This window comes from Danio rerio, chromosome 20, assembly GCF_049306965.1.
Source record: "Danio rerio strain Tuebingen ecotype United States chromosome 20, GRCz12tu, whole genome shotgun sequence".
In the NCBI taxonomy this organism is placed as follows: Eukaryota; Metazoa; Chordata; class Actinopteri; order Cypriniformes; family Danionidae; genus Danio; species Danio rerio.
The window spans coordinates 40,668,962-40,688,781 of NC_133195.1; the positions used below are offsets into that span (position 1 = coordinate 40,668,962).

At 32.7% G+C, this 19,820-nt stretch overlaps 1 protein-coding gene across 46 annotated transcripts in view; it reads left to right on the forward strand.

Moving 5' to 3' along the window:
- Window positions 1-19,820, forward strand: part of adgrg6 (adhesion G protein-coupled receptor G6) — an 87,353-nt gene that overhangs the window by 10,914 nt on the left and 56,619 nt on the right. For 35 of the 46 annotated variants that reach the window (XM_073932790.1, XM_073932792.1, XM_068215490.1 and 32 more), the window contains 1 exon segment: window positions 14,197-14,550. The exons of the other annotated variants lie outside the window; for them this stretch is intronic. In XM_073932790.1, the coding sequence (XP_073788891.1) occupies window positions 14,197-14,550 (354 nt within the window). 46 annotated transcript variants of the gene reach the window in all.

Below are 19,820 nucleotides of genomic sequence, written 5' to 3' on the forward strand. Positions count from 1 at the left end.
CATTCATTCACCTTTGGCTTAGTCACCTTATTCATCAGGGATCGCCACAGCGGAATGCACCACCAACTTCACCAGCTTGTTTTACACAGCGGATGCCTTTCCAGCTGCAGCACAATACTGGGAACATCCATACACACTTATTCACACACACACTATGGCCAATATGGTTTATTCAATTCACCTTTACCACATGGACTTTGGGGGAAACCTGATCCCCCGGAGGAAACCCACGCCAACATGGTGAGAACATGCAAACTCCACAGAGAAATGCCAATTGACCCAGCCAGGGCTCAAACCAGTGACCGTCTTGCTGTGAGGCAACAGTGCTAACCACTGGGCCACTGCTACAGTTTAATGATAAAACCTGAATTTTATTATTTTGTAGTTCAGGTGCTAATTTCAGGTAGTAAAACGTAGTATTGACATACTAATATGTACAGGTTTAATGGAAAGAGTTAATACTGTGATTGATCTCAATTTAAACAAAGTGTATTAATTCTGTGTTTTGGCAAAGAAAACAAAGCATTGAATTGGCAACTGGAGAGATCTATTCTGCTAATCACAATCTACTATGTATGGTTTCAAATTTTAGTGTAATGAATTAGCCCTTAGTGTATCATTATTATGAAGCTAAGCTAGGCTACGTTGAGTTCACTTCAGTTGAGTTGAGTTCACTTGAGTTGAGTTGAGTTAACTTTAACTGAGTTCACTTGAGTTGAATTCACTTTAGTTGAGTTGAGTTAACTTTAGTTCACTTTTAGTTGAGTTCACTTTAGTTGTGTTGTTGAGTTGAGTTTACTTGAGAGAAGTTGTTAAGTTGAGTTCACTTGAGTTGAGTTAATTTTTGCTGTTCACTTGAGTTCACTCTAGTTTAGTGGAGTTGAGATCACTTTACTTGAGTTGAATTCACTTGCATTGAGTTCACTTGAGTTATTGAGATAAATTGAGTTCACTTTACTTATGTTGAAATCACTTGCGTTCACTTGAGTTGAGTTGAGTTCACTTTAGAGTTGAGTTGAGCTCACTTTAGTGCAGTTGAGTTTACATTACTTGGTTTGAGTTCACTTTAGTTGACTTTACTTGAGTTGAGTTGAGTTCCCTTTAGAGTTGAGTTGAGCTCACTTTAGAGCAGTTGAGTTTACATTACTTGGTTTAAGTTCACTTTAGTTGAGTTTACTTTAGTTTGGTTGAGTTTAGTTCAGTTGAGTTTACATTACTTGTTTTGAGTTCACTTTAGTTGAGTTGAGTTCACTTTAGTTGAGTTCACTTTAGTTCACTTTTAATTGAGTTGAGTTCACTTTAGTTGTGTTGAGTTCACTTAAGTTGATTTTAGTTTAATTGAGTTCACTTGAGTTGAGTCGTTGAGTTTACTTGAGTGGAGTTGTTAAGTTGAGTCCACTTTAGTTGAGTTCACTTGAGTTGAGTTGAGTTCACTTTTGTTGAATTGAGTTGAGTTCACTTTAGTTAAGTTCTCTTTATTTGAGTTCACTTGAGTTGAGTTGAGTTCACTTTTGTTGAATTGAGTTGAGTTGAGTTCACTTGAGTATAGTTAAGTTTAGTTCACTTAAGTTGAGTTGTTGAGTTCACTTGAGTTGCCTGAGTTTACTTGAGTTGAGTTCACTTTACTTGAGCTGAATTCAATTGCATTGAGTTCACTTGAGTTGTTGCGATGAATTGAGTTCACTTGAGTTGAGTTGAGTTCAATTTAGTTGAGTTCACTTGAGTTGAGTTGAGTTCCCTTTAGTTGAGTTTAGTTCACTTTAGTTATGTTGAGTTGAGTTAACTTGAGTTAAGTTGAGTTCACTTTAGTTTGGTTGAGTTTAGTTCAGTTGAGTTTACATTACTTGGTTTGAGTTCACTTTAGCTGAGTTTACTTTAGTTGAGTTTATTTTAGTTCACTTTTAGTTGAGTTGAGTTCACTTTAGTTGTGTTGAGTTCACTTTAGTTAATTCCACTTGTGTTGAGTTGAATTCAGTTAAGTTGTTGAGTTTACTTGAGAGGAGTTGTTGAGTTCCCTTTAGTTTAGTTCACTTGAGTTGAGTTGAGTTCCCTTTAGTTGAGTTGAGTTCACTTTAGTTGAATTAAGTTGAGTTTACTTTAGTTAAGTTCACTTTGAGTTCACTTTAGTTGAGTTTACTTGAGTTCACTTTAGTTGAATTCACTTGTGTTGAGTTTAGGTCACTTCTGTTGAGTTTAGTTCAATTGAGTTGAGTTGTTGAGTTGAGTTCACTTGAGTATAGTTAAGTTTAGTTCACTTGAATTCAGTTGTTGAGTTGATATGTTGAGTTGAGTTGAGTTCACTTGAGTGAACTGAGTTCACTTGAGTTGAGTTCACTTTACTCGAGCTGAATTCACTTGTGTTGAGTTGAGTTCACTGGAGTTAATATGTTGAGTTGAGTTGTAAGGTTGAGTTGTTGAGTTGAGTTTACTTGAGTTGAGTTTAGTTGAGTTATTTCAGTTGAGTTAAGTTAAGTTAAGTTTAATTGAGGTAAGTTGAGTTCACTTGGGTTAGCCTAAGTTGAGTTCACTTGGGTTGGGCTAGGTTCAGGTTAGTTTAGTTTAGCCTAGCCTAATTTAGTTAAATCAGGTACTGATTACAACTTGGGTACAAATATATATCTTTAAGATACTAAAATGTAAATTCTTCTTCTAAAATATAGAGTTTAGGTGCCAATATATACAGTTTGCATAGTGATGTGTACATTGAATGTACCTGAATATGCAGTTGGGTACTAATACAGTTTAGGCACTAATATGTACAGTTTGTGTACTAACTCAAATGTAATTTTTTGCTGATAAAAACATTTTATATACTAATATGTACATTTTGATTACTATTATACACACTAAGAACTTAATCTAACGTACATTTGCATACAGCTTACGCAAAAAAATATATAGTATAGGTAGTGATGAGAACAGTTTAGGCAATAATATACAAAATTTGGCTACTAATGTTTACATTTAATCTATTACAATGTTTAATTAATAACCGTATGTCTACTAATTTGTAGTTTCAGCAAATGCATTTTTATCTCACATTTTTGTAAGCATAGGTATATATATATATATATTTGTAGATGTACATTGATTGATTTCTAAGCTTTCAAGAGTTGTGCATAAACCAGTGTTTTTAAACTCCAGTAACCTTTATCTGTTTCTGAGAAAACGATTCACACTTTACCGACCTGTTCTTTAGACATTTTGCTTTTAAACATCCACAAAGTCATATCCTTTTTGTCAAGTTGTCACCAAAGGCATGTATTTTTCATGAGCCTGGGTTGCCACAATCAGTTGTGTAGAAAGATCCTTCATGTTCTTTTACATATAAAAATGAAACCGAACCCCGAGGTGAGATTTGAGATATTGCCAACTCTCTCAGTGGTCCAACAGTGTGCATTGGCTGACTGAATGTTTACCGTGCCTGCTTCTGTTTGTAGGCCAGTCTTATTACACCCAACATTTGTAGTTTTTTTTTTTTTTTGTGAAACTTTGAATCTTTGTCAAAACAGAGACTGACTTAGTATTCAGGTGTGTTATCAATGATTTCAGCACCAGGGAAAATATGGATGTTCTCTAGACCTTAATAGCTCTTCTGTTGCTGAATTGAAGTTCCCTGTGAGCTGCATATGAAAAGCATGTGTCTTTTTAATATTAGTGGCATACCACAGCTCGCCTGATTTGTTCGTACCGTTATATTGGTCCAAGTAGGAACGTTTACAGTCTTTGGATGCCTGTCAGAAATGGTTTCGAGCAAAGATCAGATTTAATGCTGGGAATCGGCATCAGGGAATTTTTCTTAAGCGCTTTAATCGTTTAAACTGCAGACAACCAAGAGCTAATACTCTTTCGAAACAATAAAATTCTATTAATTTGAGCCGTGGCTAAAACAAATAGCGGAATAATGTTGTGTGGAAAGAGCCAAGAGTAATTTCGCACATCATTTTATAGGACGGTACGCCTCTGGAAGGCATTCCTAACCTCATTTAAATCACGCCTAAATCAGATGTTGCTCAAACTTGGAAAATTGGTGATGAAATAACTTGTTGATTAGATGTGATTTGTCACGTTCTGTAAACAGATTTTATATTCTGGGGCTCTTCTTTACTGTCCTCGTGCAAGAGCCTATCATTAAAACCAGATGTGAATATGGTCCGTCGAGGGAACACCCCTTTGTGCTTACATACACAGTATGCTTTGGTTGTTTGTGTTTGTATTAAAACAGCAAATGTACACACAGCTTGCATACCCATACTTTACTTTTAATTTCTCTGTCTGGATCCTTATAGAACAGATGCTCTGTGTTGATCAAGAAAAATATAGAAAATACATGCTGAAGTGATAGACTGAACTCAGGCATAGTTCCCCTAAATTGAAAATGATATTGTTTACTCACCCTCATGTCATTCCAGGTCTTTTTTTTTTCTTTCATAAAGCATAAAATGTGATGCTGGGCAAAGAGTCTGAGCTGTTTTTTCCATACAGTGAAAGTTTATGGATTTAAAATGATAAAAAAGACTCATAAATCTGTCATGACAGTAGTTAAATTTAAAAGCTTTGAATTAGAAGCAGAATAAAAATGTGTTAGTCATTAAAATTAAAAAGTGATTTTATTATATATTTATTTTAATTTATTTTTATTGATTTATTTTAAATTTTTAATTTCATTTAATTTTAATTTATTTACTTATTATTATTTATTGTATTTTATTTTTTGTTTGTTTGTTTGTTTATTTAGTATGTCTCTGTATGTGACTTATTTTATTTATTTATTATTTATTTATTGTTTGTTTGTTTAGCATGCACTTAAAGATCTCTGTCCCTGGCCTATTTTTTATTTAATACTTTTTTTATTTTATTTTATTTATTTTTTATTTTTGTTTGTTTGTTTAGAATGGGTTTAAAGACCTCTGTATCTGACCTATTTTATATTTATTTATTTAAATGTTTTTTGTTTATTTTATTTTTTTGTGTGTTTGTTTGTTTAATTAGTATGGGCTTAAAGATCTCTGTATCGGATCTTTTTTATTTATTTTTTAATGTATTTTATGGTATTTATTTAAGTTTATTTTATTATTTTTTTTAATTATTTAATTTAATTTATTTATTTTTATTTTTATATTTTTTATTTTATAATTTTTTGTTTTTTATTTAGTATGGGCTTAAAGATCTCTGTATCTGACTTATTTTATTTATTTATTTTAATGTATTTTTATTTTATCATTTTATTTAATTATTTTATTTGATTCATTGTCAAAAATGTGAATACAACTGGCAACTGGTAACCATTGCAGATGACTTTTACTTCTTTATTTATATAATTTTGTACTATAATAGAATGCTTGAATAAAAAAACTCAAACACAGCTCAAACACTGAACACTTCATGAAAGGAAAAAAAATTATAATACAGAGTTCTGGAATACCAGAGAAGTGAATAAATGTTGACAAGGATTACATTTTTGAGTGAACTGTTAACTGACTCTTGGCAGATTAATACAGCACACCTGAAGTACAAAGACAGGGGAACTGCAGAGAGTGAGAGAAATGAGACACTTGAGGATTAAAGCTTTCACAGAATGTGATGCTGCTGAAAGCGCTATTTTTAATCTCCAGCTCGTCTTAGTCTGAGATCCGTGTATCTGACATTGCATCTTTTGGCATCTTTCCTTCTGCTAAAAGGACATTCTGAGATCAAAGCTGCTCTTTTCTTCTGTTTAGTCAGGCATTCATTCATTGACCTTCACTTCATCAGCAGCCACTTCACAACACTGCTCAAATCACAGCATTTTCATTTTTTATTACATTTTATTTATTAAAATTAAATTAAATTTGATTGATTTTATTTTATAATTTTATTTTAGTTTTTTGTTCATTATTTTGCCCTTGAATATCTCTTATTTATTTGTTTATTTGTTTGTTTGTTTATTATTTTTTTGTTTGTTTGTTTGTTTATTCACTATGGCCTTAAAATCCTCTTTCTCTGACAGATTTAATTTAATTAAAATAAATGTAATTTATAAAAGAAATAGTTTTGTTATATTATGTTTTATTTTTGTTGTTTGTTTATTGCCCTCGAATGTCTCTTTTTTATTATTTTGCCCTTGAATGTCTCTTATTTATTTATTTATGTTTTTATTTCAGATTTTATTTCATTTTATTACTTTTATAAGCTTTATTATTTTTGTTTTATTAAGTGTTTTAGCAAATTTCGTTTTAAGTTTTTTGGGGGGGTATCCTTTGCCTTTTCTGGTATTTATATATGATAATTATGCTATAATTAATCAATAAATCCATTCTTGCTATGTCATTAATATATATATATTTATTATATTTATTTATTTATATCTATATTTAGCACATGTGTAATGTATGTATGACTTTAAATAACATTTTTATTTGTAATTATTATGATTATTATTTTTTGGAGGCAGTTTGTAAATTTACAACATGAAGTTGTATTTTTTTAACTTGCAAAAATTTCAGTCGAAAATTTCTGATTTAGTGTGCAATTAACTTTATTTTGAGATAACCTGCAAGATTACCCCTTTACTTGCCGCAAAAATAAAGAATTTAGATGCAAAACATTGATAAACCATAAGTTGCAACAATTTACCAACTCTTTGATTTAACTTAAAGCTTGCACAAAAAAAAAGAAAAATTAAGTTGAGACAGCCAAATAGCAGCATGACAGATATATTTAAATATTTTCACTAACAGTCAAGATGATTCAAAGTACTCGGATGAGCCTATGTCGAATTTATAAGCTTATAGTATGAATTTATTAGTTTTACTGGCTGTAATCGGTGATTACCTTGGGATGTCATGATTGACCAATCACAACCAAGTATTCCACAGAGAAGTGTAATAAAAACAATAAAAAAATAATTCATATATATATATATATATATATATATATATATATATATATATATATATATATATATATATATATATACAGTTGTAGAAGTCATATTTGTTTATTAGCTCCCTCTGTATTGTTCCCCAATTTCTGTTTAAAGGAAAGAAGATTTTTTTACCATATTTCTTAGCATAATAGCATTTATAACAAATTTCTAATAACTGATTTCTTTTATATTTGCCATGAGTTTTTTTTTTTAGTTTAACTTATTTAGTTTAATTGTTTTATGGTTTACAACTTGCAGCAATGCAGCCAAAAATCATTTTGCCATGGAGTCATAACACTCAATGTGGAATACTTCATTAAATTCAGAGTTGCTCTCCAAAAAGTCGCTTTTTTATTACATATTTTGCCTTTTCCTGACTTATTTAGTTTTAAATTTGGCTTGAAAGCTGGCGCAGGCTGTGGGAAGCAAACCCTAGATTGTTTTAGTGTTATTCCATTCAAAAGTGCTGAATTTTAGCACATACAGTAGTCGCTCGTTTGTAAAAATTGTGTATCTATTGCAGTTTGTTTTTTTATTGATGTTTATACACTGTGAAAAATAATGGATCATTATTGGCATAACAGTATTTTTATATTTGATTTGATTATTATTATTTTTTTTGCAGGATACTAGTATTTAGCTTAAAGTTTAATTTAATGGCTTAACTAATTAGATTGACAAGGCAAGTTAGCGTAATTAGGCAAGTCATAACGATAGTTTGTTCTGTAGACAAAAAATCAAAAATATTGCTTAAGGGGGCTAATAATATTGACCTTAAAAAAATAACTGCTTTTATTCAAGCTAAAATAAAGCAAATAAGACTTTCTTCATAAGAAAAAATATGTTTGGAATTATTGTGAAAAATTCCTTGCACTGTTAAACCTCTTTGGGAAGAGGAAAATAATTCACTGGAGGGCTAATAATTTTAACTTTAACTGTACATGTAAAAGACAATCTGTTACTGTTTTCTAGCATGACTTCACTGGTGAGTATCTGACCTTCGAGTGGAGTGATCCGTGTCTTATTTCATTCACTTGATTCATTAAAAACGGCAGGTGACGTGTTTGGTACCCTTGACGCTGTATTGACATGAACCCTGTCCTGAATCTGCCAGGCCGGAGCTGTGCATGGCTTCAGTAGCTCAGCTGGTCGTGCTGCTTTTTACTGCAGCCCGGTCCGACATCTATAAAACAGCAGGATATTCCAGTAGCGTGATTCCGGCCAATAGTGATTTCAGCCTCACAGGCCACTTGTCAAAAGCTGATCCCATTCCTTGCTTGTTTAAACCCCAGGCATGATGGCGGAAACTGTGATCTTTTTCCCCCTTACCTCTTTCCTTGTTTTCGCTGGACAAGCGCTATGAATTTTCCAGCGTTTTCAATCCCAGGTGTGCCGATGGGATCTTGTTGTGGTGGGTTTTGTAGTGACCCAGTTTGGCCTGGTCTAACGTTGTGATTTTTCTGCAGTGTATTTGATCTCCCATGCAGGGTGAATGAGAATACAGATGTGTAAGAGCACTCCAATTAAATAGGTCTGCTTGCTGTACATTTACATTACACAGTGTTGTTTTGAAGAATGTCTGCTGTCTTTTTATCATAACAAAATAAAGCATGAACTAAAATCTATTTTGTTTAATTGTTTTACAGTTTACTTCTTGCAGCAATACAGCCAAAGATTGTATTGCCTTGGAGTCGTAACACTCAATGTGGAATACGTCATTAAATTAAGAGTTGCTCTCCAAAAAGTCGCTTTTTTATTACATATTTTGCCTTTTCCTGACTTATTTAGTTTTAAATTTGGCTTGAAAGCTGGCGCAAGCTATGAGAAGCAAACTCTAAATTGTTTTAGTGTTATTCCATTCAAAAGTGATCTGTTAGTTTTAGCACATACTCACTCGATTGTAAAAATTGTGCATCTGTTGCAGTACGTTTCTTTATGGAAGTTTAGTCATGTATTACTCCCAATACACTGTAAAAAATAAAGGATTATTATTGGTACCATGAAGAACCTTAAACATCCATGTAATGTCTTCATTCCTCAAAACGCTCGTTATAAACATAAAAAGTTCTTCAGAGAACAACAACAACAAAAGGTTTGCAAAAATATGGTTCATCTATAAGAACTGTTCACTAAATGGCTTTTGGGGAACCAAAACGGTTCTTTTATGACATCCCTGCAAACCTTTTGGAACTTTTTTGTCTTAAAGTCATAAGAATACTTGGCTTAAGATCGCTTGACATTAGGGGTGTATAATGGAATACAAAATGTATAGTAAAGTAACTTTTGTATGGTACAATACACTTTTAGGGGGGGAAACATACAGTTGTTTATGGGTCAGAGAAATGCTCAGCTAATGCTGTATACTATGTAGGGAGCTCTATTACTGGCACATTATTATTATAGTAATGGCAGCAATTGACAACAGAGCCCAAACTGTTAAATTAAGCTGATAATCATTTTCAGAAATAATAATAAACAGTCAAATAAAACAAAATGGATGAAAAAAATGTTAATTGCACACAAAACAGGTTTTAATGTCTCTAAATCTAATTATTTAAAAAAGAACCAGAGGCTCATTGTGCTTTTAAAGCAATCTAAAAAATATCTCGATGAGAAAAATATAATAGAAAAAAATGGCAGCAACATTACATGTTGACTATTTTCAATTCCAAGCTAACAAAAATATTTGCCTGTATTAAAAATCTGATTATTCAAATTATAGTCTTAGTCCAGTTTCTTGTAGAAATGTACATTTTCGTGATAATAATTAAGACATACTAAAGGCCCTATCATACACCCGCCGCAATAAGGCACAAGAAGTGTTTGGTACAATTTGTTGCTATTTTCAAACCAGCGCAACCTTAATTTTCTTTTTTTTTGGCACCACATTGTATAGCAAAACCTTTTTGAGCTACTTTGTGAACTCATGGGTGTGCCGGTCTATACAGGAAGGTGTGTTAAGGCGCATTGTTGGTGCGATGCTATTTTAAGAAACTGATCTAGATGGCGCCATTGACCAAGTAAAAGCTGGTCTAAAGTCCAGCGCAGAGCGTGTTAGTTATGTGCCTTTGCAGGTTCAAACGTTTAACACACACAGGATGTACAACAATACACAAATATCTTACATCTGAAACAATAAAGGATTAAATTGTTACAAAAATTATTATTTTCTGCATAAATATAAAAACATAAATATAAAAACTTTCTTCATGTCGGGGGCCTTTTTTTCAGTTTATTCATGACAATTTGCATTAGTATAATATTATTATTATTACAGTATTATTTGTTATATGCATATATATATATATATATATATATATATATATATATATATATATATATATATATATATATATATATATATATATATATTTGTTTTATTATAAACAAGTTTAGATTTGTCCATCTGTCGAGTTTTGGAGATGTATGCATTACTATATGAGGCATAAGAATAGGACGTGTGTCTGGGTATAACCAACACTTTTTTTTTAACACTCTTCAGTAGCTGGAAATTAGAACCGAATTTAGAAATAGTTTTGAAACTAACTTTGAGCTTAACAAACAAAATTAAATATGTAGGCTAATGGATGTCTTCAGCGGAGTGAGTTTCCACCGTTTCCCTATCCATAAAAGTAAAGAAATAAAAGTAAAAAGAAAGTAAAGAGGCCGAATGGAGAAGGCTCATTCTTTATCGTCAAGCAGATGGTCTATGTAACTGTTTTGCTCAAAAGACACCCATAACTCATTAAGAAAATAAGCACAACCCTGTTAGACCGTGCGCCAAAGCACAGAGCATATTTTTCCATCCTTAAAATAGCAAAAGTAAAATTGGGACACACCCTTGATGCTTTTGCGTCAAAGAGTATCAAAACAGATTTTATTGTTTTAAGTGAAAAACCTGTGCTAAAACCTTTTTGCATTTGCAAAAGTAGTGGTAATAGCCATTCATGGGTATCCGTAATTAGACTTCTAAGCAGAGTAAAAAAGAAGAAAAAGTGTGTCGTTTTGATTTGTTGGCAGGTTGGATCGAATTGTAAGTGGTTTGAAATCCAGCCTCAGTATCAACTGTCCACTCTGGTGAACACAAGGCATGTAATGACTCTCTGAAGACTGCACAGTCTGTGGTTAAGGTTCTGTCCCCTTAAACAAGAGATCATTTTCCCTTTCTCTGTTGGATGCCCTTTATGGTTCTATTAAAGAGCAGTTCCCACGATTAAAATATCCTAACTTTATTGTCCCCCACCTGAAACCTGTATAAAGCCATCAAATTCCAATATTCCTGTTTCTCCAGAGGAACAGTCACTGTAGATGTGAATACTCAGTTTTTTGTTTTATGATCATCAATGGACCACAATGCTTGGAAATCCTTGATGCAAAAACTTTCACAATTTCATGGATGAAAATTTAATTTGTTGTTCTCAACAGTATCATTAACAGAAGGGAAAATTTGATTCCGCAGAGAGAGAGACAGAGAGAGAGAGAGAGAGAAAAAGTCATATGAAGTATTATTTACATGGAGAACATATTGTAAATCACTGAAATGAGTTCATCCTTTGACAGTTGGAATTGGTTATGAAATATAACCCTCAGTAATGTTTGTTTACATGCATAAGATTTGTCCCGGGGAAGCCACTGCGTCTTTAGAAAGTTAAATTGCTCAGTTTGCCAAATTGTGTTGTGTTTTTTTCTTATATGCTGTTCAGGACTGAATGAACAGACGCCATTGTCTCTGAGTCAAATCTCTATGCGCAAGAGTTGCCTTGAGGAAGCTTATAGGATGTGGTTGGTGACGTAGTTCACATTTCTATCAAATAGCTAAATTACAGTTTACAAATGGCTAAGGGATTCCTATATTTTAGGGTGCCTTTACACCTAGGAATTTGTTTTGGAACCTGTCTCGTTTGCCCTGTTAGCATGGTTCGTTTGGCATAGGCTATGTGAAACCCGCAATTGCGTTTGGAATCTGCACCAAATTAATCTGTCTTAGATCACCTAAACGAACTCTGGAGCGGATTAATTGTAGTGAGAAAGCAATACGACCCAACAAACTAATGAGCCTGGCTAGCCAGTGTATTATGTCTACGTAATAGTCATATTTCTGGCTATATGAAGAGAGAATGATGAGTAGGGCGGGATGTCATTCCTACCAGTAAATTTGCGTTTCATGTCGAATACGAAAGTGAAAGCATGCTAAAATATAACTGAGTGCTGTTTATTCGTTAGGAAAATAATAATTGATAATTTGTATTATATTTAAATCTTATAATATTTTGTATTAGGCCTTGTGTTTGGTTCATTTCTGCACTGACACCTTGAAAAAAAGATCAGCATTGATCTGCTTCATGATCTGACTACAGGATCGGTTCATCTGTTATTTTTCTCTATAATTTAAGCATATAATGCATAATTCTGGCCAAGGTTTTTTTTTTTTTCTTATTTTAATAGATTGATTGATTCAATAGATAGATTTATACATCCCTTGGCAACTGAAAGGATGCTATGTATGAGAAAGTCTTATCTACCTGATTGGTGTCAAAATTAAAGTGCACCCTTTCCCTTGTAATATCTTATTGCTTATCATCATGAATTAAAATACAATGCGACAGCTGAGCGGAATTCTTGGGATTCTAAAAAATAAACCCTGAAACTCTGACCATTGTGAGGAGAGTTTACTCGCACATGACTTGTTTTAACGCACCAAGAACAAAAATAAACATAACAATTTTAATCCCTAATTAACAATTTGTTTCAGAACAAAGCAATACACAGGTGTGAAAGCACCCTTATAGTCTTTCATAACTTCAATTCTAGAGGTTGACATATACAATAATCACATTACAGGATGTGCAAATTCATAATTGAAAGGTCATAATTAGTTTGATGTGTGGATTAATTGCAAACTAAATGTCAACTCTGGTCTGCAAAATTGTATCACTTGACTACGTGAGACCAATCGAGGATCAAAACATAACCTCTCTGGACAGAAATTTAAAACATAGACCAATTGCTTGCTTTTTTAAATGTCTCATCATCTTGTTTAATCCCGCCCCTTTCCGCAGCACTGTACTACAGAATTTTGCATGCACAAACTCTATTGTGACCTCAGCATTAGGCCCAACTTAGCAAATGATCATGGAATGAGTGGGATAATCAAAGGCTTGCTGTGTGTTAAAGGGTTTTAATGCATTTCATCTCCACTTTCGCTTAGAGTGGTGCTTTGCCTCCACGTTGTGCATTAATATTCTTTAACGCACAGCAAGCCATTGATTATCCCTTACTTAATTCATAGTAAAGGTACAGATCAACAACTTCAGTATTATTAAACTGATAGTATTACTGAATATTAGGAATCTTTTGACCATGCATGAGCAAGCAAATGACCACAGTAACGAGAAACCCAAACTCTGACCAACAACATGAAAAGAAAAACTAAATAAAATCAAATAAAAAAGCCTTGTGAGAAACTAGACTCAGTCTACCAGTTCTTCTCGGGCTTATATTAAAGAACATGTGATCGGGGTGCACTCAAACACTAGCATTAGTAGGGAAACAAGAGCTGCATTTTGTCCAGCAGGTTGTAACATGAAGATACTGTAGCTTTACCAACTGCCAATTTGCTCACAGTAGGTGAATAACTAATCATAGCCATTAAAGGATTAGTTCACCCCCAAAATATAAATGAAGTCATCATTTTCTCACCCTCACTGTGTTCTAAATCCACAAGTAAATTGATCATTGGATCGTAAATGATATTTTCAATGCTACTTGAGACATTTCTGTCCTTCACTTGAAAGTCTATTCATCCAAAACACTTTTTTACTCTTCTGAGGAGACTTCAGGAGGTTCATTTAGGCTTTAATTTGTGTATAAAATGCATTGAAAACTTTTATGTGATTAACACATTTCATTTAGGCTTTTATTCATGTACATTTATTCATAGGCACTGGCGTTGATTTTAAAACTGTCAATTTTTCACTGGTATCTTACAAAAAAAATACATAAATAAATAAAAAAACAGACATAATGTGTTCAAACAGCTCCTGGGTTTAAGTATTTGCGCTCAGGTCTGATATAATCACTGCAGCCAGTTGTAATTCAACTAAAATCTCAACCAGGCTTGACATCTGTTTTCCTCTGGTTCTGTCTTTGTCTCTGTCGATGCACTAACCAAGCGGCTGTCTAAACGCATCTTCCTGTCGGCTGATTCCTCTCCTGTCCTCAGCCTCTGCTAAGACCTCCTATCCTTCACCAATGCAAGGTAAAGTGACATGTGCCCTGTTTGCTTGCAGTGGCACAGAGCTGCCAGAGTAGCACCAGCTGCAATGTGGTGCTCACCGACTCCCAGGGCTCTTTTACCTCCCCCTGCTATCCCAATGACTACCCACCCAGCCAGTCCTGCAATTGGACCATACAGGCCCCGGCTGGCTTTATAGTACAGATCACCTTCCTCGATTTCGAGCTCGAGGAAGCACAAGGCTGCATCTATGACCGCGTTGTCGTCAAGACCGGCACCAGCGATGCCAAATTTTGCGGCTTAACGGCCAACGGACTAACTCTCAACTCCACTGGAAATGTGATGGAGGTTTTCTTTAACTCCGACTTTAGTGTCCAAAAGAAAGGCTTCCATATCAGTTACAAGCAAGGTATGTTTATGATTTGGTGCGCTTTAGCACAACATGTTTGTTTACCTATTCTTTTATTAATTGATTAATTTTTTATGTTTATGAATATTTTATTGACTAGTATTTAATAATTTATAGTTATAATTATTTTGTTATATTTATTCATTTATGCTTGTGCCCCTTTGTCATTCACGGGATGCCATTTAATTATGTTCTGCTTTCTGCTTTGGAATTGTAGCTGGGAGGTGGAAAAAAGATTTATAGTCATTCAAGAAGAGTTTTAATGAACATAATATAAGTCCTCACTGACAGTATTATCTAAACTCTACCGTCCTGATTAATTTCACAGCTGCTTACAATTTTTGCTTTGCCTTTCACGCTAGTATCATCTCTACCATCAGTATCACCTCATTGTGTTTTTATGACTACAATCTCAAATTAACTATCAGTTTATTCAGGCTTTCTACTATTCTCTTAGTTTTGTCCTGTAAAATAATTTTAAATCAGTATTTTCTACTTGTTTTTAATGTGGGATATTTGGGATTATTTAATAACTTTATAAAGATTAAAATAAAATAAGCAGATTTGAGTAATACGTTTTTTTTTCTACCTAAAAGTAAAAAAAAAAAAAATAAATAAATAAAATCTAAATGTTTAAACTTGCAATTTTACAATATTTTTGAATTATGGCAAAACTTTCAGAGTAATATTTATTTATTTATTTATTTATTTATTTTACCACTAAAAGTCAGTTCATCTTTTTTATGCACTTCTGAAACATCAGTAATTTAGAGTAAATGAATCCAAAAATTAGGGATGGAACGATTCACTGTGAGTCTGTTAAAAATCGATTCAAATATGTGATGATAAAATTGTGTGTGAATGTACAAACCAGCAGACTGAGCACATTGTAAACCATTTGAAATGTTGTTTTGGTCATTCTAAAACGCCTTAGCCATCTTAGTATTAGTGTTATTATATTATTAATTACCTCCAGAACTGTTAAGAGCATCTGCGCCTCATGGCTTCAAATGCCACCATGCGTTCATTGCGTGTTGGCATCGTCTTCTGAGAAGCAAGTCATTTATTAAATGAAGAAAACATTCACATGATATTCCAGTTTCGCGCATAAATTTAATTAGCATGTTCAATGGAAACATAGCTATAGACTTCCATTTATACTGTATGCAAGCGAATGCGACAGACCAGAAACGCAAGCTGCGAAAGTGCATTACGTGATTAAGTGAGATGAAACAAAGATCCAAACATGACCTTTCTGTACAGAAATGTAAAATATGGACCGATCGTTTGCTTTTTTGAAAATGGCAAATTGTCTCATTTAATCCCGCCCCTTTTCACAGTGCCATACAACAGACTTTCATATGCTCAAACTCCAGTGTGTCTGATTGTGGTTGGAACTAAACTTTGCAGAACTCCAGCCCTCCAGGACTATGTTTGAACACCTCTGGCATTAACAGAGGTATAAGGAAAACTTGAACAGAACATATGTTACACCACACTTTCATATACAATGGAAGTCAGAATTATTAGCCCCCTGAATTATTACCCCCCCCCCTGTTTATTATTTCCCCAATTTCTGTTTAACGGAGAGCCGAATTGTTCAACACATTTCTAAACATAATAGTTTTAATAACTCATTTCTAATAACTGATGTATTGTATCTTTGCCATGATGACAGTAAATAATATTTTACTAGATATTTTTAAGACACTGCTATACAACTTAAAGTGACATTTAAATGCTTAACTAGGTTAATAAGGTTTCCTTGGCAGGTTAGGGTAATTAGAAAAGTTATTGTATGATAATGGTTTGTTCTGTAGACTATCGAAAACAAATATAGCTTAAAGGGGCTAATAATGTTGACCTTAAAATGGTTTTTAAAAATGTAAAGCTACTTTTATTCTAGCCAAAATAAAACAAATAAGACTTTCTCCAGGAAAAGAAATATATTATCAGACATACTGTGAAAATGTCCTTGCTCTGTTAAACATCATTTGGGAAATATTTAAAAAAGAAAAAAAAAATCAAAGGGGGGCTAATAGTTCTGACTTCAATGGTATGATCCAGAAACAAGAGTGCCTGGATACATTGACAGAAACACCTGCAATAAAAAAAAGCTCCAAAAGAAATAACAACTCACAATATATAACATTTTGTACTCAAGATAGACAGGTGTGAAAGTATCCATCATTACCTAACCACTTTCTTTTTTAGAGATGTAGAGAGCAACGTAATATTCTGTTATCTTCCCAGTGAATAGGTCTGAAAATGAAACCCCTTTGAGAACATGCTCATTAATGCTTAGCATTGAGCAAAGCCTTTGATGCTTCGTCAGCGTCAGACATCTGGTCATGTCAGGAAGCATCACAAATATAAAGTACAGGGATCTAATAGTGCAACTGGAGGTGTATTTTTCCATTCCAAATTGGTTGAGGTTTTTATATTAAGACGGCCAACAGACACAAACATCCGCCAGTTTAAATAAAGCATGTCAGCAAATAGGCCTCAAAAGCGGTGTTTTAAGGTGGGCAAAGGAATATGACTGTCTGGTTTGGAAGACGCTTAATATTCAAGTCTTAAGAGTGAATGCTTAATATAATGTTCCTGACAAACTTGGATGATTTCAGACATTAATGTCTCATTTGACGAAACATATTATGAAACAGTTGATTCACATTTGAATTTAGTTTGTGTTAGCAAATGTTCTGCCGGGTGCCTGACATTTTATTCTACCCATCAGATTATGCTACCAGCACTGTATGTGAATGGTTCTGAGGTTGGGGTTAGGGTTAGGTTAGGGCGATATCACAGCTTCAAATCACACTATCCCACATTACCATTTACACTGGGAGCAAAATCTGATGGGTAACCTATTGCCTCATCAAAACGTGCTAGCTACTTTTGAATGGGAGGTAGGACAATCTGACAAGGTACTGTAGGACAAATCGACAAAACAGCGGTATTATGTTTTCTACTTGCTATATATAATATTTGGTTTTATCACAATATTTAAAAAGTATACTAATTGCTTAGCATATAACTTTATTGTATATGCATATTCAGAGTAAATTTTGGATAAGTTAAATTGCAAAAGTGTCATAAAGTACTATATTTAACACATGGAATATAGTCTTATTAGTGAATGTTTGCTAATAAATGAAAATCAGCAGAGATTGCAGCATATTATAAACTGAAAAAATGATTCAGATATGATTTGTTGGATTTACTACATTTTTTGAAGTTAAGTGGTTGTAAACAATTTATTTGGGCTGAATTTAAACAAAGAAATTAAGTTGAACATCACCAGATTTAATTTGTTTGTTTAAATTCAACACATTTAATTAGATATCACAATTTTTGAATGTGTTATTAGTCACTATCAAAGAAATGAACATTAGCCAAGATTAATAAATGCTTTTGTGGTGATTACATTGAATTCAATTAAATAAACTGATGTTAACAGACACTGCAAAAAAAAAAAAATATATATATATATATATAAAAATAAATAAATGCTGGGTTTCTCACAATTTCTTCATGTTGTCAAAACAAAAATCAATTAAGTGAACTTAAATTAATCGTTTTTACAAATGTAAGTGGATTGAACTTAAAACAATAAAGTTTTCCCAAAAAACTTTAAGAATTGTATTGTTAAAACTCATTTTATATAAGTACAGTTTGAACAATCACCAATTGTCATATTTTGAGTAAATAAAGTCTTTCTGTACAGAGTTAATGAACAAAAGGCCTATAAATAATCAATGTCAATGGTGTAGGCAAGATTAACATGTGAAAATGTTAATGTTTAAAAAATAAATTGCTTATTAAGTCTTAAAACCTTTGATTCTGTGTTGATCAAACACTGCCAATACAACAATCTGAAAAAAAAAAAAAACACTCTACAAGTTAAAATAATAATTATTTATGCTAGGTTAGAAGTGTCCACAATATCATTATTATGCATGTATCATCATGATGTATTGAATTATTTGTCCCACTTTCTATTAAAACTAGTTAGAGTTAAACTGCATATTGTTGCCTTGTACTTGTACATGTGTAATGACAATAAAGTTGAATCTAATCTAATAAACTAGTATCTTGTAAACTAATGTTTTAGACAAGTTAAATTGCAAAAGTGTAATAAAGTACAGTATTTAACACATGCAATATAGTCTCATTGGTGATTGTTAGCTAATAAATTAAAATCAGCAGAAAAATAGCCATATTATAGGTATTGGGTAAAATAAAATAAGAAATAATGAATTTGATTGGGTAATGCAACTTTTGAGTGTGTTATTAGTCATTATCAAAAAAATTTTATTAGCCCAGATTAATAAATGCTTTTGTTGGGATTACATTGACCTTAAATAAAGTGATGTTATCAATTCCTTTATGTTGTCACAACAAAAATTAAGTTAACTCAAGTTAATTATTTGTACAAATTTAAGCAGATTGAACGTAAATCAACTATGTTGTCCCTAAAATACCTTAAGAATTGTATTGTTTAAACAAATTTTATGTAAGTAGTTCGAACAAGCACCAACTGTCATTTTTTGAGTGAATGAAGCCTTACTGTACTAAGTTAATGGGCAAAAGGTCTATAAATAATCAATGTCAATGGCATAGGCAAGACTAACATGTGAAAATGTTAATGTTTGAAAATAAATCGCCTATTAAGTCTCTTAACCTTTGGTTCTGTGTTGAACAACCACTGCCAATACAACAATCTGGAAAAAAAAACACTCTAAAGGTTTAATTAATAATGAATTATTTATGATTTTTTAGAAGTGTCCTCGATGTCAATATTATGCATGTTCATCATAATGATGTATTGAATTATTGATCCCACTTAATGGTAAGTAACCTTAACTATTGTGTGCATCAAAAAATGTATACAGTGTACTTATTGTGTTCATAGTGTATTGCAGAACACTTCTGAGGCTCTTGAGGTGATACTTGGTTGTGTGGGTAGGTTTAAGGGTTGGTTAAGGTGTAAGAGATGGTCAACAGTGTACTGTAATTACATGTAATTACAGAAATTATTTACAGATGATATCAATACAATGTTTTTACACAATAAGAACTTTTTATTACAGATGATTAATTTCAGTGTAAGTACATATTAGTTAAAGCCACGTAATATAAAGTTGGACCGAATTATTGAGTAATCAGCAAGTGCAATGCCAAGTTCAGATCATCAAATGGTTTGAATTTTATTAATTCCACAATAACTAAATGCTTCCAATTGTGTTATATATCGCAAAATCTAA